Below are 27,372 nucleotides of genomic sequence, written 5' to 3' on the forward strand. Positions count from 1 at the left end.
CAGAGCAGGAGAAAGCTGAATGAACACATACCTAGGTGAGCTTAAAAATTAAACATTACATTTTTAAATTAAGAATTAATTACCCACCCAATTGGTCAGCTGATTGCCACGTCAGCAAATGACGTATAGGTCATTTGCTGAGTGTATTCTGCCTGAATATTTTTTGGGGGGAGTCACGGCCTGAAAAGTTTGAGAACCCTTGTTTTAGCCCAAGTTATTTTACGCCTCCTCTACCTTTCTATCTAGTGGTAATGTGTGTGCGTGTGCGTGTGTGCGTGTGTGCGCGTGTGCGTGTGTGCGTGTGTGCGTGTGCGTGTGCGTGTGCGTGTGTGTGTGTTATACATTACGTTCGGCCTTCAACTTGACATGTCAGACAAATTGAAAGTAATGGAATCGGTGGGTGATGCGGAAAAATTACAAATGAATGAATTGTTGTGATGAATTGTTGAACAGTGAATGACATGAAGTAAAGACCAGGGATTAGACAGCATTTATCTGCCTTTTCTTTTCTTTTTTTTTATACAAATGATTGTCTCCCACTAAATTGCCTGGCTTTTCTCTTGATAATCTCCTTCCCACAGTGTTTGGTTGGATAATTGACTATGCAAATGGCAAGATGCTTTTCGCTCCAAAAGGTCCAACTAAGATAACACGATTAATCCCTTTTTTATTTGACAAACTACACTATGTGTGGCTTTGGCAAATTTTGTCTGGGCTTGTAGCCATAAGTCACACTTTGGCTCTCTTCTCCCATATCTGAGTGTAAGATTGACTAGTCGTGACTATTATGGGGGAAGAGAGCCACCTAGTGGACACGACATTGACATGTAGAAAATCATCTTGCCATATCAAATGATGCATACATCATCTGAATCAGAGCAGCAGAAGCACTTTGAGCTGCAATTCCTGTTTGAAATGTCCTATTCACCGTGTTAGACTCATTGAAAACACCCTGCTTCTGTCCCAGAAGTTATTTTAACCCATTTTGACCTGAGATCAGATTCTAAAAATGTCTTCTACATCCTGACAGTTTTCTGAAAAAGCAATGTTTCTATGTCAGTCGTTCTTCGATTTTTCAAAAATAGCAGACCTACAAGCTCGTAGCGCGCCACTCGGTGGCGCGCTATGAGCTTGTAGATCTGATATTTTTCAATAGCTAAAGCATAACATAATGCTAACACCAAAAGGGGTTCCTGGCCCAAAATGGGTTAAGACCCACAAGGGAAATGTGATATCTCCCCCGGACCTAAACGAATGAAAATAGCAGATCTACAAGCTCACAATGTGTCACTTTGTGCCATGTTGTGAGCTTGTACATCTGCTATTTCCACTACGTTTTATTTTTTGGGGGGGTAGGGGGGAGGTTCTACGTGTTCCACTCCTTTTGTTCTGACCAGGTCGTCTCAGGTCAGGATTATATGACATTAAAATGAATTTGTGATTATTAAATTCTCTGAAACAGTGTTCAAAAGAGTTGAATATATTAGTTTGAATGTTTACAGTTAGATGTTGGATTGTTCATTGTGCCTGTAAGAGTACATGCATAATGTTTACAGTTAGGTCTTGGATTGTTCATTGTGCCTGTAAGAGTACATGCATAATGTTTACAGTTAGGTCTTGGATTGTTCATTGTGCCTGTAAGAGTACATGCATAATGTTTACAGTTAGGTCTTGGATTGTTCATTGTGCCTGTAAGAGTACATGCATAATGTTTACAGTTAGGTCTTGGATTGTTCATTGTGCCTGTAAGAGTACATGCATAATGTTTACAGTTAGGTCTTGGATTGTTCATTGTGCCTGTAAGAGTACATGCATAATGTTTACAGTTAGGTCTTGGATTGTTCATTGTGCCTGTAAGAGTACATGCATAATGTTTACAGTTAGGTCTTGGATTGTTCATTGTGCCTGTAAGAGTACATGCATAATGTTTACAGTTAGGTCTTGGATTGTTCATTGTGCCTGTAAGAGTACATGCATAATGTTTACAGTTAGGTCTTGGATTGTTCATTGTGCCTGTAAGAGTACATGCATAATGTTTACAGTTAGGTCTTGGATTGTTCATTGTGCCTGTAAGAGTACATGCATAATGTTTACAGTTAGGTCTTGGATTGTTCATTGTGCCTGTAAGAGTACATGCATAATGTTTACAGTTAGGTCTTGGATTGTTCATTGTGCCTGTAAGAGTACATGCATAAATCCAGTAGTATAGGCTTTAGATGTGAAAGGCACCTTAATTTAATTTAACTCTTGAGTTTTATTTATATATATTTTTTGTAAGATGCAAGTGTCACGAGTTCAAGGGTTTTAACTTGCCAGAAGAAGCTAGTATTATACTATGACTGTCATTTCTTGTTTTACAATGGATTCCATGAATTTCAACTCATGAATGAATGTAGCCTGATCGACACTCAGTCTGAATTTTCATTTCGTTTCACTGAATCACCAGAACATATTTTCTTAATGGGCGATTGGGGCGTGGCTAACGATTCAGGGCTGGAGCCAGGCTAGAATGAATGTGATGACAGATGCTAAACCTGGTGGAGTCCTACATGACGCTGTGGGTCGATCCTCCTCCACGAGTCCTCTATGATCATATATATAATGGATTAAATGAATGATAAAGATGGAGTGCCACATTTTTTGTATTTTTCCAGTTTTTCATGTGTCTATGAGGTGACAGTACTTCATTAGACACCCTGGAGTCGTTTTTATGTGCAATGGTGTATTAACTTTGTATTTAGGGTTTCTTCCTGGAGGCTGAACCCTTGACAGTCAAACGGGCCAATGAAATAAACAGTAATATAGTGACATCACATTATCAGCCCCTCCCCTAACCCCTCCCCCTTTATCATACAACTACAGCTGTGGGTGCGGCTTCAGTTCAGGTGGATCACCTGGGCGTGTCCACATAAAAGCATGATTTTAACAAATACTGTACAGTACATATTATGTACATATTATAATAATACCTGATGATCATGTTTTAGGGTGGAAAAATACGTGGCACTCCATCTTTAACTCACTCATGAATGTGGTGACAGGTGCTGAACCTGGTATATATATAATGGATTAAATGAATGTTAACTCACTCATGAATGTGGTGCTACAGGTGCTGAACCTGGTGCAGTCGTACGTGACGCTGCGCGTGCCCCTCCACGTTTCCTACGTGTTCCACAGCCCCGTGGGGACGGGCGGCTGGCAGCACTTTGACCTGCAGTCCGAGCTGAGGCTCACCTTCGTCTACGACACGGCCATCCTGTGGGCCGACGGCATCGGGAGCCCCCCTCAGGCCGAGCTGCAGGGTGAGTAGAGGGCGCAGGTAGACGGTAGAAAGATATTAAATATGCCACTCATTTGCTTTGTAGTTTAGTTTAGTTTATTTATAATATCTGCACCTGGGCAACTTCAAAGCCTGAAAGCCAGACGGAAATGTAATTCATATTTATATGTTCCCGTGTTCCAACGCCAAAAATACAATTAAATCGTTATTTGCTATTATTTGTGTGACAATGAATCGTCATAATCGTGACAGCATTAACCCTTTTTGGCCTGACGTCGAAATTTAAAAATAAATGTCTTCAAGTTTTCTGAAAAACCTTATGTTTCTGTATCAGTGGTGCTCAATATGTCATGTCAAGGACCCCAAAAATGTTATGTAATATGCCTTCGCCCCCCCATCTGAAAATATGTTGTTCCAGGAACCTCCCCAGAAGCAAAGATTTGAGTTAAAATGTTCACTCTGTAATAATATATATTCAAAGTTTTGAGGCACATTTTCACGATTTTTCAAAAAATAGCAAGAGCTTGTAGATCTGCTATTTTTCAATAGCTAAAGTATAACAATGCTTTAAAACACCCAAAATGGGTTAAGGGTGCAGTACAGCTGCAACAGGGGAGATGTTTTGGGGTTTCATGGGGTGGATATTGCCGCCACCCTGTATAGTTCAGTCAGATAACTCACAATGAATTGCTTGAGAACATTTTATTTATAACATTTTATTTATAAAAAATGTAAAGACAAGTGTGAATATTTGATTTTCGAAGAGAAAGAACATCAGCTTTGAGGCATTGAGTCTCTCCTATTATACATTGCTTCCTTCCTGCTCAACACATTATGACAACCATTTACTGTAAGTCCAGGGAGATAAACATTTATGACAAAACTAACCATTTAAAGTGACTTGTCAAGGATATGGATGGCATAATTGTATTTTATCTATAAATAGTAAACCAGAGAAAATTATATATGCAGAGGTCTTTTAAAAAAGGTTGGTACTGTATGTTCCATTAAGCCCAAAAAAGTGGGATACAGTTCAAGTCATACAAGTCCATTGTTCTCCCAGAGTGGCAGCATTGTCTTTTTCATCAGCATAACCCATTTAGGCCTGACGTCGAAGCAAAGATTTGAGTTAAAATGTTCACTGTAATAATATATATATTCAAAGATTTGAGGCACAAAAATAGCAGACCTACAAGTTCATAGCGCGGCACTCGGTGCCGCGCTATGAACTTGTAGATCTGCTATTTTTCAAGGGCTAAAGTATAGCATAATGCTTTAAAACACCAAAAGGGATTCCCGCCCAAAATGGGATAATCCATCATTGAGCCGTTTAGTCCCGGAACAGCACCACAAAAAGTCAGACGAAAACAAAACAAACGCTTCTTCTTCTTTGAATCTCCGTCCCTGACCATGTTTATATTCTGAACGGGAAGATTGCAAAAATCAATCACTGTCACTTTGTGAAATTGTTTTGGGGATTTTCTTTTTTGTATAGGCTATGTTGACAATGAGGAAGAAAAATACAATTATGCCAACAAATATCCTTTGAGATGACGACGATTTGATTGGCAGCAAGGCCTACAATTTGCTCTGAATAAAGACAGAAAAGAAGACAAATTGATGTTTTGTGTGTGTGTGCTTGTGCGTGCTTGTGCGTGCTTGTGCGTGCTTGTGCGTGCGTGCGTGCTTGTGCGTGCGTGCGTGCGTGCGCGTGTGCGTGTGCGTGTGTGTGTGTGTGTGTGTGTGTGTGTGTGTGCATGCGTGCGTGCGTGCGTGCGTGCGTAGGTGCCCTGTACCCGACCAGCATGCGAATCAACGATCAGGGACGTCTGGTGGTGAATTTCCGCACCAAGGCGCGTTTCAGAGGCCTGTTTGTGGAGTCTCACTCCGCAGGACGAATCAAGCGGGCAGGTAAGAGACAGCATGAAGGACACAGTCATTCATCTTCGCAACACTTTTCTCTCCACTCTTCAATAGTACGCTGTCAAATCCTTAATCCTCTTGACCACTGCACAAATGCAACCGAATCGAAGTCCCTTTGGTTGTGTCGGAGTTAAATTGACGCTGAGGATTTTACTGTGTGTACACTGTACGGGAACGATTGTTAAACGGGTTTTTTTTTGTTTCAATCAGACTGACAGTTGCTGTTGTGTCCAAATGCTTTAACTGTTAAATTAATTCTATTTTTAACGGTGCGGACTGTGGAGGCTCGCCATCTGTGCGATGGTCGGTCTGTGTCAATGTGGTCATCTGGATCTAATATCATCTTTTTTTATCTCCACATACGGTATAATATATTATATATTTTCTGACATATTGAACTTTATTTTTAGACTGGAAGTTAAGGGTGCAGATGGTCAGAACGAAACATTGCCCAAATTTGGAGTCACAAAGCATACGGCATAAGTCTGGATGACATCATAGGTGACTGATGTCACAGGCGTGGCCACACATTAAGTCCCAGATCCACATTCAAATGACGAAAGGCTGTCTTCAGACTGTCGATTGCACAAAAAATACAATATTGGTATTTACAAATTACAATATTTAGTCATGTTCAGCTCTGGGCTAATCAGAGTCACTGGATTCATTTGATGTAGGGATGGGGGGGATGGGGGGATGGGGGGGGGGGTGTTTGAATAGCCAACGTATAAAATAATGGTTAAACTGGTTAACGTCTAAAATGACACAGATGCTTTCCCGGTTTGAATGTGTGCCGTTAGAGTCTAACGGCACACATTAACCCATTTAGGACTGACGTAAAAAAAAAAATCAAAAATAGCAGACCTACAAGCTCGTAGCGCGCCACTCGGTGGCGCGCTATGAGCTTGTAGATCTGCTATTTTTCAATAGCTAAATTATAACAATGTTTAAAACACCAAAAGGGGTTCCCGCCCAAAATGGGTTAAAACCGGGAAAGCATTAAAACCGGGAAAAGCATCTGACAGTCTAACGGTGTTAGACTGTCAGAAAACACATTCAAGAGATGAATGGAGATAGAATCTATTTACTGTACACCTTTATTCATATTTCTTTCTTTTTTTCCCCCACATTGCATCTTCAGTAATAAACAACATGAGCGTTGTTGACATTGACATTTGCATTTGCTTCAGCACTCACATGCTTTAACCCATTTTGGGCGGGAACCCTTTTTGGTGTTAGCATTATGTTGTGCTTTAGCTATTGAAAAATAGCAGATCTACAAGCTCATAGCGCGCCACCGAGTGGCGCGCTACGAGCTTGTAGGTCTGCTATTTTTGAATAATCGAAGAACGAATTAGCTTTTTCAGAAAACTGTCAGGATGTAGAAGACATTTTTAGAATCTGATCTCAGGAGCGCCGTCCATGGCAGCTGTGGTATCTGCATTCTGTAACTGTACTACCGAAACAAATTCCTAACATGTCTTCTCATGTTTGGCAAATAAAGGCTTCTGATTCTGATTCTGATTCTGATTCTGAGGTCAAAATGGGTTAAAAACAATAAGGCATGTATATGCAGAGTGAGTTGCTTTGTGTTTGGTAAAGGACTTCCACCTGATATGAGGACATGTTGTGCAAATGTTTGCCTTTTCATGCATCATTTAGATCATTTGCATAAGAGCAGTTGAACTGCAACCGTTAGAGCTAACCGTGTCTAATTGGTGCAACAGATGTTAGCAGGAGGGGCGAACTCCACTTGCGACCGCGACGGGTCGCTTCGACGGCTGTCTGAGTCGTCGCAACGAGTGCACATCGTCGCGGGTGCCTGACTCGTCCCGACGGGTCGCCACAGGTGCCCATCGTCTCGACGGGCGCCTGTTTTTGTCGGCGTTTCTGAGTCGTCGCGACGATTGCCCATCGTCTCGACGGGGGCCTGTTTTGTCGCGACGATTGCCCATCGTCTCGACGGGGGCCTGTTTTTGTCGGCGTTTCACCCGTGCGTCGGAGAACGGGCGCTCGTGCTCGCATCTGCCTCTCTCCCTCCTTCCCTCCATCCATCCTATGTGTGTGCTTCCCCCCCCCCCCCCACCCGACCGCCTCCCCCTGTGGGGTAGGGGGTCGGGTGGGGGTCCCTGCGGACCTTTGGGGGGGGGGGGGGGGGGGGGGGGTCCGGGTCCCCTTGGGAATCCCTTTACGCATGCCTTCATTTGTCCCCGTGAATTGCTTCCATTATTTTAATCCAATAACCATATGTTGCATCACATTTTATCGATTGATATAACTTCAATAACCTCCGGAAATAAGGATTTTTTTTGATTCGATTTGAACGTTTAATGGCCTATTGAAAAGACAAGTGTTCCTTTTTTTTTTCCTTTTACGCACGAGAGAGAGAGAGAGAGAGAGAGAGAGAGAGAGAGAGAGGGGGGGGGGGGGGAGAGAGAGAGAGCCCTCTATTAATTTCATAATTCCACAGGACCACAAACAAGTTTTTGCACCATTGTATAAAGTATACCACTATAGGCCTACCATACAAACTGTACAAACTGACACTCAATCCATCAAAGGACAGGAAATTAAAAGAAAATGATCTGACCATGTCACGCGCCGGAGCGACGACCACCACCTGCAGTCTCTTTTTTTACATCCATATACCATTATATTTGTGCGTGATTCTTTATATTGTCTATAGCCTACCATTAAACTATATAAATCATTTTCCCAAGCTTACAAAACGGTGAACGCTGCTCTGCACCGCTACAGCAATGGCAAGCTGACTTACCGTATAAAATGCAGCTTGGCCATTTATTTATTTAAGTTCGGGACCAAGGCAGCAAGCTAGCCTATACTTGGCAATTATATTATAAAGCCTTTTCTTTTCTATTGAACAATTGCTCACTCACACCTTTGCAGAGGTAAAACATATATCCGATATTTTTTATCAGAGCTGCATTGATTCATGCGGGGAATAGATTAATATCATCTCACTGTCATCTGTCTGAATGCCATGTGGAGAATGGATTTGTTCTGATCATGGACACGTAGGCATAGGCCTATAGCTATTTAAATTTTCAACCACGGCGGGTAGCCTCCTCTTTGTCAGATCTAAGTGCAGGTTCATTTCATGATGTCGTCATATTAAAATGATTCACGGGACATTTGGCACCAAACTTGATTGATCTCATGATGAGATCAATGTAGTAGCCTACAGCCTAGCTATAAGTTCCCCATATTATAATTAATTAAGGTGCACTGGCTTAAAACTATGACTGGCCGAATTGCACGCGCTGATGCAATAATGTGGACTTCTATATTTGTATAGGGCTAATTAGCCCTCGTGACTGCTGTCTGTCTGTCAGACCGGCATGTCTGTGAACCATAGAAATAATCTGTTCTGTCCGGGCCAGGCTCGCCGTTATATTCATTTTCCAATGTGAATTTCACCCAGATTGGACTGTCCACACACACACACACCGACAGTGTGACTCAAAGGAGCTCCGTAACAAAACAATTTCAATAGGCCTACTGCAGGCATTACTACACTAAACAACGTTGGATTCGTACAGTGCAGAATGCAGATAAGTGTATGTTCTTATAATAATTGTGAGTTTGTTTTTTAACATGCAGCGCGAGTCCGCGAGAGCCGATCTACAAGCTCACAACGCGTTGCACTGCGAGTAGAAAGCTGTCAAGTGAGCAGCGCAATCGCGCATGCTAGAAATATCCTAATAAATAAATAAAAAGGTGTCGGGCTTGCAGGGGCAGTTTCTGTATGGGACTCTAGGCTAACCTGGCTCTAGAATGCTTGCATTTAGGCATACAAGTGATACTTGGCTTTTATATAAGCTATCATTTTTTTTATGTGCTGACCAATGTTGACACATGCCTACATATTTTATCTGAGGTTTGGGGACTTTTAATTGAGTCAGCATGAAGACTAAAGCCTTCTGAATAAATCTACGCAAGCAGTACACGACCCTCTGAGCTGGCGCAGCTTATAGCGGAGTTTCCGACCAAACAACGTCACCGTCAAGTTCACGTTCAACTTCATGAATTCCCACGTAATGTGGGAATCCATGTAAATGCCTGTCCGCTCACGTTACGTAACGTTATGAGCGTAAACGCCGTTGTGAATGAGGACCTATAGGCCTACATAGAAAGCAGTAAATTGAATGAAAGAATGAATGAATGAATGAATGCATTAATGAATGGATGAGTAATTTATTTAATGGTATGCAGATGGTTATTTAATTTAATTTAATATTTAATTATTAATTATTATTAATTATTTGTTTAATGGCCTATTGAAAAGACAAGTGTTCCTTTTTTTTTTCCTTTTACGCACGAGAGAGAGAGAGAGAGAGAGAGAGAGAGAGAGGGGGGGGTGGGGGGGGGAGAGAGAAAGAGAGAGCGCACGCACGCAGACGGAATGTGTTCACGCTCGTCCTTCTGGGGGGTCCCCGGGAGACCCCCCCAACGCAATAGATAACACAGAAATCACAATGCATTTACATTCAGCCGATCTACGAGCTCATATCTGCTTCTTTGCGAAAGCCGCGCATTGCGACGTATTCTGTCTGTCTGTCTGTCTGTCTGTCTGTCTGTCTGTCTGTCTGTCTGTCTGTCTGTCAGCGCACGCTGACAGACAGACATGTTTAAGTTTTCCATTGAACTATTCAGCACCGAAATAAATTACTCATGCATTCATTAATGCATTCATTCATTCATTCATTCTTTCATTCAATTTACTGCTTTCTATGTAGGCCTATAGGTCCTCATTCACAACGGTGTTTACGCTCATAACGTTACGTAACGTGAGCGGACAGGCATTTACGTGGATTCCCACATTACGTGGGAATTCATGAAGTTGAACGTGAACTTGACGGTGACGTTGTTTGGTCGGAAACTCCGCTATAAGCTGCGCCAGCTCAGAGGGTCGTGTACTGCTTGCGTAGATTTATTCAGAAGGCTTTAGTCTTCATGCTGACTCAATTAAAAGTCCCCAAACCTCAGATAAAATATGTAGGCATGTGTCAACATTGGTCAGCACATAAAAAAAATGATAGCTTATATAAAAGCCAAGTATCACTTGTATGCCTAAATGCAAGCATTCTAGAGGCAGGTTAGCCTAGAGTCCCATACAGAAACTGCCCCTGCAAGCCCGACACCTTTTTATTTATTTATTAGGATATTTCTAGCATGCGCGATTGCGCTGCTCACTTGACAGCTTTCTACTCGCAGTGCAACGCGTTGTGAGCTTGTAGATCGGCTCTCGCGGACTCGCGCTGCATGTTAAAAAACAAACTCACAATTATTATAAGAACATACACTTATCTGCATTCTGCACTGCACGAATCCAACGTTGTTAGTAATGCCTGCAGTAGGCCTATTGAAATTGTTTTGTTACGGAGCTCCTTTGAGTCACACTGTCGGTGTGTGTGTGTGTGGACAGTCCAATCTGGGTGAAATTCACATTGGAAAATGAATATAACGGCGAGCCTGGCCCGGACAGAACAGATTATTTCTATGGTTCACAGACATGCCGGTCTGACAGACAGACAGCAGTCACGAGGGCTAATTAGCCCTATACAAATATAGAAGTCCACATTATTGCATCAGCGCGTGCAATTCGGCCAGTCATAGTTTTAAGCCAGTGCACCTTAATTAATTATAATATGGGGAACTTATAGCTAGGCTGTAGGCTACTACATTGATCTCATCATGAGATCAATCAAGTTTGGTGCCAAATGTCCCGTGAATCATTTTAATATGACGACATCATGAAATGAACCTGCACTTAGATCTGACAAAGAGGAGGCTACCCGCCGTGGTTGAAAATTTAAATAGCTATAGGCCTATGCCTACGTGTCCATGATCAGAACAAATCCATTCTCCACATGGCATTCAGACAGATGACAGTGAGATGATATTAATCTATTCCCCGCATGAATCAATGCAGCTCTGATAAAAAATATCGGATATATGTTTTACCTCTGCAAAGGTGTGAGTGAGCAATTGTTCAATAGAAAAGAAAAGGCTTTATAATATAATTGCCAAGTATAGGCTAGCTTGCTGCCTTGGTCCCGAACTTAAATAAATAAATGGCCAAGCTGCATTTTATACGGTAAGTCAGCTTGCCATTGCTGTAGCGGTGCAGAGCAGCGTTCACCGTTTTGTAAGCTTGGGAAAATGATTTATATAGTTTAATGGTAGGCTATAGACAATATAAAGAATCACGCACAAATATAATGGTATATGGATGTAAAAAAAGAGACTGCAGGTGGTGGTCGTCGCTCCGGCGCGTGACATGGTCAGATCATTTTCTTTTAATTTCCTGTCCTTTGATGGATTGAGTGTCAGTTTGTACAGTTTGTATGGTAGGCCTATAGTGGTATACTTTATACAATGGTGCAAAAACTTGTTTGTGGTCCTGTGGAATTATGAAATTAATAGAGGGCTCTCTCTCCCCCCCCCCCCCCCCCCCTCTCTCTCTCTCTCTCTCTCTCTCTCTCTCTCTCGTGCGTAAAAGGAAAAAAAAAAGGAACACTTGTCTTTTCAATAGGCCATTAAACGTTCAAATCGAATAAAAAAAAATCCTTATTTCCGGAGGTTATTGAAGTTATATCAATCGATAAAATGTGATGCAACATATGGTTATTGGATTAAAATAATGGAAGCAATTCACGGGGACAAATGAAGGCATGCGTAAAGGGATTCCCAAGGGGACCCGGACCCCCCCCCCCCCCCCCCCCAAAGGTCCGCAGGGACCCCCACCCGACCCCCTACCCCACAGGGGGAGGCGGTCGGGTGGGGGGGGGGGGGGGGGAAGCACACACATAGGATGGATGGAGGGAAGGAGGGAGAGAGGCAGATGCGAGCACGAGCGCCCGTTCTCCGACGCACGGGTGAAACGCCGACAAAAACAGGCCCCCGTCGAGACGATGGGCAATCGTCGCGACAAAACAGGCCCCCGTCGAGACGATGGGCAATCGTCGCGACGACTCAGAAACGCCGACAAAAACAGGCGCCCGTCGAGACGATGGGCACCTGTGGCGACCCGTCGGGACGAGTCAGGCACCCGCGACGATGCACTCGTTGCGACGACTCAGACAGCCGTCGAAGCGACCCGTCGCGGTCGCAAGTGGAGCTCGCTGTCTCTCGATGTTAGTGTCAGACTGAAACCATTACAAAGCCACTCTTTTTTATTTTGATCCCAGTAGCTTCCACAAAGTGGTCGGTATAGTCTCCCTGGGGTCCACAGAAAACTATCAACAATAACGACAAACAGTATTTCATATCTCACTGACTGACGGGCAATATATAGATCAGACAATAACCCCGTGACTATAACATATGACGGTATATAAATTCCATGTTTTAAGAAGGTTCTCATATAATAAAGGAAAAAGTTGTCCAAAAAAGCCGATCTACAGGTAGCTCTTCAACAAAGGGACTACTGCCGATTACTACAGAGTCCAGATTGATTGATTGATTGATTGAAATATTTATTAACAGTTTGCAGAATTACAGTACATTTCAAGCACAAACTCAATACAAAGGCTGTTAACTGTGAGTGGACGACCCAATTAAGCATTACACTTGTTTACAAGAGGGTCCACCACCATGTTCAATTCATCAAAACATTTAGAGACGTACAAATAGACACTTCTATATAGACAAAGAACAGAACAGGAATTCATCATAATGGAGGGAAAAAGGGAAAAGAAACATATACAGTGAGGGAAAAAGGGGGGACAGTATATAAATTCCAAGTTTTAAGAAGGTTCTCATATAATAAAGGAAAAAGTTGTCCAAAAAAGCTGATCTACACGTAGCTCTTCAACAAAGGGACTACTGCCGGTTACTACAGAGTCCAGACTGGCGCGGTCGAATGAAGTCCGGCGATCAGTCGGTTGAAAGGTGTGAAAAACATTGTTGCTGAATGCACCTGAGAGCCGACACCGACAGACGGCTACTATGGTGCTAAAAATAGCTTACAACTTGCGACCCAACATGACTGCATGTACCCACTGCCCATTCAAGCAGATTGAATGACCGCTTTCCAACACTGACCGCCAGCGACGGTGGAGAGACAGCTACCATACGAGCTCACAATATGTCACATTGTTTTTTTACATTTTTTCTTCCTTTATTTACCCAGGGTAGTAGCTGAGCACAAGTGCTCATTTTCAGCAACGCCCTGCACATAGAGACACACAGACAGACATTAAAACCTGGGAGCTGACCAGTACAACATCAGTCTTATATTGGCCACTAAGCAGCTCCACTGGAGCAGGTGGGGGGTTCAGTGCCTTGCTCAAGGGCACTTCAGCGGTGTTGGGTGAGTGATGACCAATCACTTCCCGACCCGGACTTTTCCTGCCCGTCCGGGGAATCGAACCGGCAACCTTTCGGCAACAAGGGCGCTCCTCTAACCCTTAGGTCACCGCTGCCACCACTGCCACCGCTGCCCCAAATTGTGAGCTTGTATCTGCTATTTGGTTTGGTGTGGCGTCTCTCTGATGTTCTTCTCTCTCCCGTGCCTCCCCCCAGCTCCCACCCTGTCGTCCATGGTCATGTGTGCGGACCACCCTGGTCTGACCTTCAACCTGAGCCTGGTGAGGAGTGAGCCCACCTACAACCAGCCTGTGCAGCAGTGGACCTTCGTCTCTGACTTTGCTGTGAGTATACGAACGAACATCATGTCAGATTAAATTAATTGGTTTATAAAAATGTATCTGAATCACCCCCCACAGCTATTTTGAACGAGTGGTTCTCAAATGTTTTAGCATTATGTTATACTTTAGCTATTGAAAAATAGCAGATCTACAAGCTCATCATCACCGAGTGCCGCGCTACGAGCTTGTAGGTCTGCTATTTTTGAAAAATCGTGAAAATGTGGCGCAAATCTTTGAATATATATTCTTTCAGAGCGAATGTTTTTAACTCAAATCTTTGCTTCTGCATGGGCGGGTCCCTGGAACACCATATTTTCAGATGGGGGTCGGCGGCCAATTACATCATTTTTGGGGTCCTGGCTTGACATGAAATTGTGTGAACACCACTGACATAGAAACATAGGTTTTTCCCGAAAACTGTCATGTTTTAGAAGACATTCGTAGAATCTGGTCTCAGGTCTAAATGGGTTCAATCTGCCCTCTACTGTCCAGGTCAGGGACTACTCTGGCACCTACACAGTGAAGCTGATCCCCTGCACCACCGCTCAGAACATGCAGTACGCCCTCCCTCCTGTGTGTAACCCCAGAGAACCCGTCACCTTCGACCTGGACATCAGATTCCAGCAGGTAACGACGGAAAAATACACACCAATAGGCCAAATTCCCAATGGCTAAATTCAATTGTGAGAATAAGGAGAAAACATGAAAAGAATAAAAAATAAAACATTGGTCCGTCTGTCCGTCCGTGTCTCTCTCTCTCTCTCTCTCTCTCTCTCCCTCTCTCTCTCTCTCTCTCTCTCTCTCTCTCTCTCTCTCTCTCTCTCTCTCTCTAGGTGAGTGACCCAGTAGCGGTGGAGTTCAGCCTCAACACCCAGATGATCCTGCTGTCAAAGAGAGACCTGTGGTTGTCTGACGGTTCCATGGGCTTCGGTCAGGAGAGTGACGTGGCCTTCTCTGAAGGTAGGTGTGCTGTCCTGTCCTGTCCTGTACCTTCTCTGAAGGTAGGTGTGCTGTCCTGTCCTGTACCTTCTCTGAAGGTAGGTGTCCTGTCCTGTACCTTCTCTGAAGGTAGGTGTCCTGTCCTGTACCTTCTCTGAAGGTAGGTGTGCTGTCCTGTCCTGTACCTTCTCTGAAGGTAGGTGTCCTGTCCTGTCCTGTACCTTCTCTGAAGGTAGGTGTCCTGTCCTGTCCTGTCCTGTACCTTCTCTGAAGGTAGGTGTCCTGTCCTGTCCTGTACCTTCTCTGAAGGTAGGTGTCCTGTCCTGTCCTGTACCTTCTCTGAAGGTAGGTGTGCTGTCCTGTCCTGTACCTTCTCTGAAGGTAGGTGTCCTGTCCTGTACCTTCTCTGAAGGTAGGTGTCCTGTCCTGTACCTTCTCTGAAGGTAGGTGTCCTGTCCTGTCCTGTACCTTCTCTGAAGGTAGGTGTCCTGTCCTGTCCTGTCCTGTACGCCGGCCAGGGAAACTAAATATTCTCTCCTGTTGTATCCCCCATGACGTGTACTGTATCTTTGTGGGTTTACATATTTACGTATACCTTTAATATGACAAAAGGTGCTATGAAGCAGTGGTTCCCAAACTTTTTCATGTCAAGGACCCCCAAATTGACAGTAATGAGACCGCGGACCCCCATTTGAAAAGATATGCCATGCAGGGACCCCCATGAGAGAAGAGTTTTACGGCTCTTTGATTTCAAGGACCCCCAAGTTTGACATGCATTAGGCTACGGACCCCCATTTAATGGCATTTCTATCTCTGGGACCCCAATTTATATTGTAAAATCAAAGTTAATTTAACTCTGAGAGTGTTCAAATGGAACCAAACGGACCCGTTAGAACCCTGGGAGACCCCAGTCAATGTAGCATATCATTACTGTCTGTCGGGCAGAAACCTCGTATCTCCATATTTCAACTTTTTCGTAAATGAACGCCCTTCTTGATCATACTATAGAGGGTATGCGCGTGACATCATCATCAAACCCGGAAGTTGTGCAGGAATGCCTACTGAGTGTCAAAAAACTACTTTCTGGCCTTGACAACCCATACATCAAAACAGAAAAGTCCTATCTGATTGCATTAAACAACATTAAACAATGTTTAACTAACTTTGCCTATTGCCACTCGATTTGCCACTCGATGTGCCATTCACTTTAAGCATGCGCATACCCTCTATAGCGCCACAATAGAATCAAACTAGAAAAAGTGCCCTTCTGGGCACAGGTCTCCACCAGGAGGATAGGACTGTGTGAGATGTTTGGCAAAATGTTTAGGAGTAATATAAACATGTTTTTTTGTTTGTTATTTTTTTGCAACAATTTTCTTCATTTTGTTGAGGAAATGCAGAGCCAGATCACTCATAGCATGAGGATAGAATTCTGGATGAGCAGGACATGTGCAGCATTTCGTACAAAACGGGCCACTCCTGAAAACTTTGGAAGGCAATGTTAGCCAATCAGTGTAGAATCTGAGAAATCCAACAGACTCGTCTTGATCACATGACTACAGAGATCATGTGTACCGATTTGCGTGACATTTGGATGAAATCTGTGCGACTAACATAAGCAATGTGTTTTGCAGAAATCGGCCTCATGGTGGCGCTATAACCGGCAGATGTGGAGGGATGCAGGGACAATGTTTTCCCATGGCCTCTAGGGAGTGCGCATACATAAGTTGTATACAGATCGATGCAGTTATAGCTAAAAACAGGAATTGGCCTGTTATAGCGCCACCTTGAGGCTGATTTGGGGAAGAAATGAGTGACATGTCGTCCTCGGCCTAGTGGAAATGTGCGTGTATAATTTCACGGAAATTGCACACTGTGTTTGTGATTTGTGGCATTTTGTTCGAAACGGACCAATCATGTGAGCTTTGGAAGGCAATCTTAGCCAATCAGGATGGAAGATGGGAAATGGTGCAGATCCGTGTTGATCACATGATACACTAGATAGTGTATACCGAATTGTGTGATGTATGGATAAAATGTGTACGAGTAATCTACAGAAATGTGTTTTGCCTAAATCGGCCTCATGGTGGCGCTATAACAGGCCGTTGAGGAATATTTGGGGCAGAGGTTCGTCGTTGGCATCCAGGGAGTGTGTGTGCAAAGTTTGGCATGGATCGGGCCAACGGTGGCAGAGATTAGCTGGTAACAGACGGACGGAAGGAAGGACGGACGGACGCACACACACACACACACACACACACACACACACACACACACACACACACACGGACGGAGTGCAAAACATACTCTCTCCCCATGCCTTCGGCCTGGAGCACAAATATGTGCTTTGAGCTTGTAGATCTGCTACTTTTGATACGTTTGAATTGGAATCGTGAAAAGTAACAGTTCTGGACATAATGAGGCTTCCACCCGACAGAGACACTATAGAGGTTAAATATACTTTTACTGTATGGGCGTTTAGTTCAAGATTTAAATTCAACATCCAGCATTTATTAGCATATATTCCAGGGCGCTTTTTATTAGCACCGTCAGACACAAGTCTTCCTCTTTCTATTTATACTGGTGATTCATAACTTACATGAAGTTTAAAGAATAATATCCTCTTCTTCTCTAATGTGTTTCTCCAGGGGATACGATCTACGGGCGTGTCATGGTGGACCCGGTGCAGAACCTGGGCGATGCGTTCTTCTGTAACATCGAGAAGGTGTACCTGTGCACCGGCGCCGACGGCTACGTGCCCAAATACAACCCCACCAGGTTCGAGTTTGGCTGCTTGGCCGACTCCCCTTCTCTGCTCTATAGGTTCAAGATCATAGTAAGTTAACCCTTTTTGTTCTTGTGTAATGCTGTGTGTTACATGTTCTCATTGATTGAATAGAAGGGGTATATGCGCCATGTTCTCATTGATTGAATAGAAGGGGTATATGCGCGTGCATAAAGTGAATGGCAGATCGAGTGGCAAAGTGAGTGGAAAAGTGAATTTAATTAAGCAATATTACACAAGAGGGGGTGGTGTAACGTCATGAATGCACGCCTGCGATGCTGCAGAAAGCAACGCAGAAGTGTCTAGTCTGTGCCTCACACTCCCCTCTGGTGACGGACGGCCCTTGTACTCATGCCCGTGTCCGTGTCGGGCCGGTGTGTATAGAGCGTCGCAGTCCCGCCCCCTACCATGGCCCAGGAAATGATTCTCCGTTCATTTTCCTCATAGACATTTCAAAAAGTATTTATTTAAAGACGTTTACGCCGCGGACAAAGCCAACTCGAGTCGTGACAAATCATGACAACAAACACAATTTTTCGGGCTGAACAAATAATTAGAAAGAAGACTTTTTTTTGTTGTTTTTCTTCTTTGTAATTATTTGTTTGGTCCAAAATATTGTGTTTGTTGTCATGATTTGTCACGACAAGAGTTGGCTTTGTACGACGCTTATAAGGTCTTTAAATAAATACGTTTTGAAATGTCTATGGGAAAAATGCATTGGAAACTATTTCCTGGGCCTGGCGTCGTCATGAAAGGGGGCGGGACTGCGACACTCTATTAAAGCACTTTAAATGGCTTTGTTGATGAAATGTGCTGCTATACGAAATAATTTAATTAAACGTGCGCCGTGCCTTCGTTATCACACTCACTAAGTAAACCCCCACCAGGACAAGGCCCAGCCAGAGACCCAGGCCCGCCGGTTTGGGGACGTGGGCTTCAACGCAGTGTTGGCGGTGGACGACCCTTCAGCCTTGTCCCTGGTCAGACAGCCTGGGGCGGACGGCTTCAGCCTGGACTCCACTGCCATGTTCCAGGTACGGACGATGGAGTAGATAGACCACTGGTTCACAAACAGGTTTTTGGGTCAACATTTTATATTGGGTCCCTTTATTTTTTGTTTTTAATTATTATTATTATTTCAAAACATTTTCAAAAAACATTCCCGAAAAAGCTAATATTTCCATTAATTGAAAACAAAATTTAATTATTTTTTTCCCAGTAATTTCACGAGGAAATCAAATAAAAATCAAAGAAATTCCATGAATTAGAAAACAGACAGAGAGACAAAGAGACGGACAGACAGATCAATATCATCTCTCAGTCTTAAACCCTAAACATGTGTCCATACTGTACGTTACTTCCCAGGTGGCTGCTGGCCGAGAGTGGTACATGCACACCATCTACACGGTGCGCTCCAAAGAGAACGCCAACAGGGGCATCGGCAAGCGCAGCCTGGAGTACCACCACTCCGTGGTCGCCGCCGCCGGCGCCAACGACCTCGCCTTGCCCTCGCCGCCACGGTCGGGGGCCGCCGGCGCCAAACCTCGCCGCTCCGCCCGGGCGGCAGCCAAAGTGCCGGAGGTGGCCGAGGACATCGGCGTGGACAACGACCGCGGCACCAACATCATGCACATCGCCCTGGACCGCAGCAGACGGTCGACAGTTGACGAGCTGCCCACGGACGGGCTGGAGCCTCGGCAGCTGAGCGGCGCCTCGGGGGCCGCCGGCGAGGACGGCCTGGCCGTGACCGTGGTGGGGGGGCTGGTGGGCGTGCTGCTGACCGCACTGGTGGTCCTGGGCCTGGCGGCCGCGCTGAGGTCCAGACTCCTCCTCCTCGCGGCGGCGGGCAAAGGAACGGGGAAGAGCGCGGGGGGTGGCGGGGGGTGCAGCGCCATGAGGGGGGCGGCCATCAGCGGGTCGATCAGCACGGAACCCATGCTGGTGGTGAGGATGCAGGACTGCCACGACAGCTCGGAGGTCTGACCCATCTGCGGATGGATGGATGGACAGGATGGACAAAAAAGGGGAATCGGTACCTGGGGCTTTTAAAAAAGTATTTTTGTTTTCTTGTATTGTTTTGTTTATATACACAGTAAATTCCTCATTGTATGTTCACACACACTTGGGTTGCAGTGAGGATTTTAACTGTGTAGTGTTAGATAGGGAGGGGTTGATTGATCGAATACTTCATACAATAATGCTAAAAGGATTACACAAAAAAGCCCCCAGGGCTTGTTTCCATTGTGGTCGTATGCCGAAAACGGCGTCAATTCTCAACTGAAAACACTGTCGGAGTGCGACGAAGTATAGATCAGCCATTCACGGGGGACAGTAACACTGCACCCTTAATGCCATTTTGGTTTCTTTACTTTAAACATTCCATTTCGGTGCTGCGCTGGTAGCATGATCCTTCTGTCCTCTCTTCTTGTGTAGTTTTGTCACGTGTTGTTGGCTTTATGGCAGCGATCCCCAACCTGTGGGCCAGGGCCCCGCTGGTGGTGCCGTGAGGATGTTGCTAGTGGGCCCCCAGATAATTGTCAAACGCTAAGATTTTAATGATAATATAACATTAATATTAAATAAAATCATTGTATTTTTCTCTTCAGAACATGAAGAAAAAAGTACCAGTACCATTCTTCCAAGCCGAAATACAATAGAGCATCGCAGTGTTCATTTTCCTCATAGACTTTTCAAAAAGTATTTATTTAAAGACGCTGCGGACAAAGCCAACTCGAGTTGTGACAAATCATGACAATAAACACAATGTTTTGGGCCAAACAAATAATTAAAAAGGTTACAACACTTTTTTTTTTTGTTTTTCTTCTTTGTAATTATTAGTTTGGTCCAAAATATTGTGTTTGTTGTCATGATTTGTCACAACTCGAGTTGGCTTTGTACGACGCTTATAAGGTCTTTAAATAAATACTTTTTGAAATGTTTATGGGGAAAATGCATTAGATTTCCTGGGCCTGGCGTCGTCATGAAAGGGGGCGGGACTGCGACGCTCTATTGGTTTTCAAGTGGGCCCTTATCCAGATGCGGTTGGGATCGCTGCTTTACGGTGGTTAAAGTGCCTCAAGCAGCTGTTGCCCTCATGGACCGTCCCAGTGCTGACGCTGTGTTCACTCTAGTGGCGAAACGAAAGCTACACAACGACCATGAAGCGTTGTCCGCGTATACTCCACGCTACACTGTCGCCAAAGTGTTGCTCAACACGTGCGTTCGTTGACATCAAGTCGAGTCACACAACCCTCGATCCCTACAAGTGAATTGGTCCTGAATGTCAGACTTCTACATACACGTCAACGTCTCAAAACACATTATTCACTTCACTGTGGCTGTGGCTTGCGATATCCATGACGTTTATGATGACCAATGTCTTTGTAAGACATCCCACGGCAAAAAATATATATATATATTTCACATTTTTCAATACAAACCCAATGTTTTGGACATTCTTATTTGAGAGGGGGCGGGGGGGGGGATAACTCATTTTAGTGGCTAGAATATAAATTAATTTAAATAATGCTTTTTTTTCTTTTCTTTTTTACTTTTGTATATTGTGAAATATATCAATATTTTTTTGCAGTTGGGGCAGGTTTATCTGTAGGTTTATTTTAGTTCTGCTGCTGCTGGTTTTGGGTTCAGACAGTAATTTATGTAGATTCTTTTGTAAAACAATAGTACACTTTTCTGTGACCACCACATGTCTTACCTCTTTACGTTCCTCACTGACTTTGCATCGTGTCATTGTGCTACTTATTCCAGTGGTTCTCAAAAAAACAAACGAAAGTATTGTCTCTGTCGGGTGGAAACCTTATATATCCAAAACTGTTACTTTTCAGGATTCAAATTCAAAAGCAACAAAGTCAAAGTCAAACGATTAGTCACAGACGTTACCGCAGTGAAATTTGTTCTCCGCATTTGACCCATCTCTTGGAACGGTGAGCCGCAGCGTGCGCCGCGCTCGGGAATCATTAGTTGATTTGACCCCCAATCCAACCCATTGATGCTGAGTGCCAAGCAGGGAGGCATTGGGTCCCATTTTTACAGTCTTTGGTATGACCCGGCCGGGGATCGAACCCTGACCTCCCAGTTTCAGGGCGGACACTCTAACCACAAGGCATTGAGATCTTGTAGATCTGCTACTTTCGATGCTTTAGTGCAAATATATGATCAAGTAATCCATTGATTTACAGAAAGAAACAAGAAAACACACAAAAAGTTAGAATATGGAGATAAGGGGATTCTGCCCGACAGCAACGATATTTGTCTGGGGGGGGTCCTTGAAATTCAAGAACGTTTGAGAGAATCACTGATTTATTAAAATATCACAGATATCAGAGGTATCACTACTAGATCATGTGTGAAGGAGCCCACCTCCTTGATTGATGTGTGTGTTGTTGTGAACCATCTTTAAAACGACTATACTTTAAAACTGCAATCTGTATAACTTCCTACCCGGAATCCGAACCCTTAGGGCCGATTCATACTCCTATTTTACCGCTGTTTCGGCGCTGTAGTGCCGAAATGATTTCGGCTCGTCAGAAATTTTCAGTAGCACCGAAGAGCCGACTTTAGGACGGTACCCGCCCCCCCAAACCTAAAATGACGTCACGTTGTAGGCTCTACAGAGCCGAACCGACTTTTATTCGGCTCTAAAATAGGAGTATGAATCGCGCCTTAGGCGCGATTCATACTCCTATTTTAGAGCCGAATAAAAGTCGGTTCGGCGATGTAGAGCCTACAATGTGACGTCATTTGAGGTTCGGTGGGGCGGGTACCGTCCTAATTAAAGTCGGCTCTTCGGTGCTACTGAAAATGTCTGACGAGCCGAAATCATTTCGGCACTACAGCGCCGAAACAGCGGTAAAATAGGAGTATGAATCGGCCCTAAGTCCCCTGCAGTGCACAAATGAAAGATATTTCTGCTGCTGAGCTAATTCAGAAAGCCAGTACAGGGCAGAGGATAAATTGTTTTGAGCTACGTGCAATATCTCTTTTTAACCAGTAGGTGTCCTACCTGGCCATAGGATCTAAAAGTATTAATAGATGAGCAGTTATAGTCAGACCAACTAAACCACAGTTGTGTTAGTTATATTCTATAAACACTCTGCCTTAATTTAAGGCAGAGTGTTTATAGAATATAACTAAAGATTGGTCAACATATTTTATCCACTAAACAAACATAGCCTATGGATTGCAGCTTTAACAAAAAGTCTCAACAGAACCACTTTACACTTGTGTGTTAAAGACTACTACTTGTGGCACTGTGAACATGCCCTATATTATATCCACATTATTTTACAATTATAATTTTTTTGTTATGTTTTTGTAAGCTGTATGTATGACTACTATGAATGTGACAGTCCAGCATTATCTATCACAAGACGCAAACAAAATGGGTGACAGTAACTTTACAGTTATATGTGATGTTAACCCTGGATTTGGAGAAAAAAAAAAGACAATGATAAGCTGTGGAGACGTCTTTTCGTTAAAACCTCCGTCATTATTGTGTCACATCTGGTATATGTTAAGTGCTCAGACGGGTGGGCTGCGATTCCGCGAACGCTTTCGAATTGGACCGCCGGTCCAACAAAATGTTTGGGAACCGCTTGCCTGTGCATATATCGTTCCTGTTGCAACACGCTGCCGCTGTTGTCAAACAACACCATGCTGAGATCTGTGTTCCTAATTATATGTGTCTCATACTGCTGTTTTTTTAATTATCGTTAATTATTCACTGACTGTATTTATTAAACCTTGTTAAGCAGGATTTTATGCTTTGACGTAAAAGACGGAGTGCACATGAAGCATTCAGCTGGTGATCGGTTGGAGTCTGAACGCAATCGATGAGGGATTTGCAGTAGGCCTAGGCTAGAGTCGAGAGAAGAGTGCACTGGGGCTGGGCAATGTGGACAAAATTAAATATCACCATACCTATATGTTTTGACCAAATACCTCGATATTGATACTGTGACGATACTATCGTACTGTGGTGATAATATAAATTCGATAATAGCCAATCTACAAGCTCACAACATGTCACAAATTATTATGTGGTGTGACTTATTAGGAGGAGCTTGTAGTTCAACTATTGTTGTAATTTTGGAGCAGTTCTACCGTTATACGCTATGTAGCCTACGTATATAGTACGCCGTGCCCAAGTTTTTTGGCGGAAAATAAAAATAAAAGCGTATACCTTTTGCTAAACATTTCATCCATTGTCATTGACCCCACGCAAGCGTATAGCCTACCCAGCAAGCCAAATGACGTCATGATGACGTTAGGATGATGTCCTCCGGTGACTCCAGTGACGTTCAGGACTATAGGCCAGATCACAGCCCATATGGGGATGATCTTTATGTCATTTCCAGGACGTCTTCACCAGTTGAAATAATATAGCTTATTCTGGGCCAGATCTGACTAGTTATGATATGACGTAAGTGGATCTGGCCTCTTATCTGACTATCTCTGATTCATCCTGGGACGTCTGTCTTAAGTGGGCAGAATCTATGTTGGTTGAAATCAGGTGAAATTCTGGGCCAGATCTGACTAGTCTTGGTTTGACTTGATCTGGCCCCAACCGAGACGTCACTAATTCGTCCAGGTGCTGACCGTGCTTGCTGTGTATACTTGCGTAGGCCTTGTCACGCAGCGAATAATTATCCCGTTATAGGCTGCTGTCTGAAAAAACCTAGGCTAAAGCACTGTTTGGAGTATAAAATAGGTGCTTAATTAAGTGCAAATCCAGGTAAAGAAAACACACGATATCCAAAATACTCATATCATAATATTGATATAATATTATGGATATATTGCTCTGCTGCAGCTGTAGAGTGCACACAACTCAATAGCCTGCTATGATTCCTGATGAATTTGAAAATAGTGACACCTTATGAAAGACATGCACTTTTTTTTTAGTTCAAACCCTCACATGCCAGTCCAAGCTATGCAATGTAATGTAATACTTAGCCAACAACAGTTATCCACGAGTGTATGAGAAAATGTCCACACAAAGAATCAAACTTGATATTCACTTTGCATCTTTTTATGAATGGGTTTTTATTATGTATACATGTATTTAAGAATAAAGATTGTTGATTACTGATGAGGTGGTAGATTGATTTAATTGATGATAACCACTTAGCACTAATGTCAGAGAGAGAGAGAGAGAGAGAGAGAGGTTTAAAAACAAGAGAAACAGAAGAATTAACAGAATTTACATAAAAAGAAAGGGGACAAATTAGTGGGCCTACAGCAGAATACAGCAGGTTTAAGAACTTTGGAATCTGGTTAGGCCTATACTCAGTATGCATTTGGCAGGATTGTGTGTGTGTGTGTGTGTGTGTGTGTGTGTGTGTGCGTGCGTGCGTGCCGTCATAGAATCAGTTGAATCAGAAAGGCCCTTTCGCCAACCCTGCCTCGGGTATGGGCACTGATGACACGGAGGAGAGAACATGCCCCCAGCGCCCACAGCTTTTTTTTGTAATTTTCTTTTAATCTTTTGAATTAACTCAACACACACCAGCTCCCAGAAGGCTCTACCTCCACCCCCCTGAGCCTCTCTCTGCTGCCTGGCTCCATAACTTCCCCCCTGAGCCTCTCTCTGCTGCCTGGCTCCATAACTTCCTCTGACGAGGACAAATCCAAAATGAACACGTGTTCGGGTGCGTGGCGTTCAAAGCTCACGATACGGTTTCCCACCATGCAACAGCACATTTCGGGCATTGGAAAAATCCCATTGAACTCAACCCACTTCCACGAGAAGGTCCCAGGGTTGAATTTCCACAGATCATTGAAGGTAAGGTGAATGCTATTGCCACCATAGATGTACAGCTCTCCGTTGTAAGTAAAGGATGAATGACCAAAGCTTGGATAAAGCTGTGCAGGAGGTGTGCTCAGCCAGGAGTCGGTCTCCGTATCAAACACTGTGACGCTATTGTAGAGGCTGTGGCCGTCACCACTCAGGCCCCCAAATACAAACATCTTGGTCCCGATGATGGATGCTGAGTGACCGCTTGAACCAGGTGGTGGGGTGCCATGGGTGTTTATTGAAGACCAGACCATTGTGGTGGTGTCCAACTTGTAGATGTCATTAGTACATCCTCCATGGACATCATCCATGGATGTACATCCTCCATAGATGTACATGGCCTTCCCCAAGACACAGGCCGAGTGGTGGGACCTCCCCACTGGAACGGTCCCGGAAACCTCGGGCCTGAACCATGTATGGCCTTTGACATCAAACGCGTCAAGCTTGTTGCAGTACCGGCCCCTGCAGTTATATCCTCCCCAGATGTAGACGATACCTCCTACCAACACAGCAGTATGGCCACAGCGCCAGGAGGGAACTTCATGGGGACGTTCTTCGTTTCCAGGTGTCAATGCAGGGGTCAACTTCGTCCAGTGTAAAGACATTGTGTTTAAGACATTCACATCAATGCCATCTTTGCGTTGGCCACCTCGGGCACCTCCTCCAAAGCAGTACACGCTGTCTCCCACCGCTACAGCGGCAGAAAGACCAGCATTTGGTCCTTTGACTTTGGTCTCTGTCCACTGGAACATGTCTCTCTTCTCTGGTCTCTTCTATTGTATTTTCTCTGGATGTGAAACGTCTCGATGTCTCTTTCCGTCCTTGATTACTCTCTTAATTTTTGTCCACGTCTCTGTGCCTTATATAAGTAGATTTAGCCATTCATATCTGTCTGCACACATCTTCCAAGGGGAGGCCTCTGATGTCACACTCATGTCACCATGACTCAGCCATGACCATATAAGGAGTTCCCACTGCAGCTACGCCCAAATCTAACCTCAATGTGTCATCACAAAATCAGTCAGAAAAAGGGAGCATGCCCCCTGATGTCCCTGATGACATCAGGGATCTCCATATAAGGGCATAAAAGCGACATGGACTGACAGATAGAGATCTCCATATATGGGCATTGATTGATTGATTGAAGAATGTATTAACAGATTGGAGAATTACAGTACATCTCAAGCACAACTCGATACAAAACTGTTAACTGTGGACGACACCATAAAGCATTACACTTGTTTACAATTCATCATAACATTTAGAGACGTACAAATACACACTATATAGCCAAAAACAAGAAATCAACAATTTGTTGATGAATGTTGAAAACCGGGGCGTTTGAGTGTTTTCGAGAATTATGACTCATTAAATGTCTTTACTAATGTCTTGTGTTTGGCCTTGTGGCGGCCATGCACAACACACAGCTTGAAACGGAGACAATCCCGGGCCAACGCGGGACACCATGGTCACCCGACCCCACACAAGTATACTTTAGAACAGTGGTTTTCAACCATGTGGTCCGGGGACCACCAGTGGTCCTTGAGGAGGTTCCAGGTGGTCCCCATGCAGCAAAATGGAAAGTTGGTAACCAAATGGACCATTATAGATCTTGAGAGTGTAAAATGAAACCAAATGGACCCTTATGGGTCCATTTGGTTTCATTTTGCACTCTCAAGACTCTTGAGAGTCTCTGTATTGATGTTGGTACCATTAGGAGAGACTCTTGAGTCAAGAGTCTCTCCTAATGGTACCAACATCAATACAGCATGGATACTGGACAAAGATTATTCAGCGACAACAAAATATTCTTTAGTTTTGGGTCTAAATCTCTTCAAATGGTGGTTCCGTGGCTCAAATTCCGAATAAATAATGGACCTTGATTGATATGAAAATGGTTGAAAACAACTGCTTTAGAATATGAGAAATGGACATTGTGAGGACAACAGAAGGAGAG

General features: G+C 44.0%; 1 protein-coding gene across 1 annotated transcript in view; it reads left to right on the plus strand.

Annotated features, from left to right (window-relative positions):
• Nucleotides 1–19,582, plus strand: part of LOC306928692 (FRAS1-related extracellular matrix protein 2-like) — a gene marked incomplete at its 3' end in the record, with an annotated part of 185,734 nt that extends 166,152 nt beyond the window's left edge. The window contains exons 19-26 of the mRNA XM_079508962.1: nucleotides 3,110–3,302; nucleotides 5,066–5,191; nucleotides 13,751–13,878; nucleotides 14,368–14,502; nucleotides 14,709–14,835; nucleotides 17,463–17,650; nucleotides 18,487–18,633; nucleotides 18,965–19,582. Of these exons, the coding sequence (XP_079365088.1) occupies nucleotides 3,110–3,302; nucleotides 5,066–5,191; nucleotides 13,751–13,878; nucleotides 14,368–14,502; nucleotides 14,709–14,835; nucleotides 17,463–17,650; nucleotides 18,487–18,633; nucleotides 18,965–19,582 (1,662 nt within the window). The remainder of the gene's footprint in view (nucleotides 1–3,109; nucleotides 3,303–5,065; nucleotides 5,192–13,750; nucleotides 13,879–14,367; nucleotides 14,503–14,708; nucleotides 14,836–17,462; nucleotides 17,651–18,486; nucleotides 18,634–18,964) is intronic.
• Nucleotides 19,583–27,372: the final 7,790 nt, after the last annotated feature.

Source organism: Electrona antarctica (genome assembly GCF_951216825.1).
Source record: "Electrona antarctica genome assembly, chromosome: 8".
In the NCBI taxonomy this organism is placed as follows: Eukaryota; Metazoa; Chordata; class Actinopteri; order Myctophiformes; family Myctophidae; genus Electrona; species Electrona antarctica.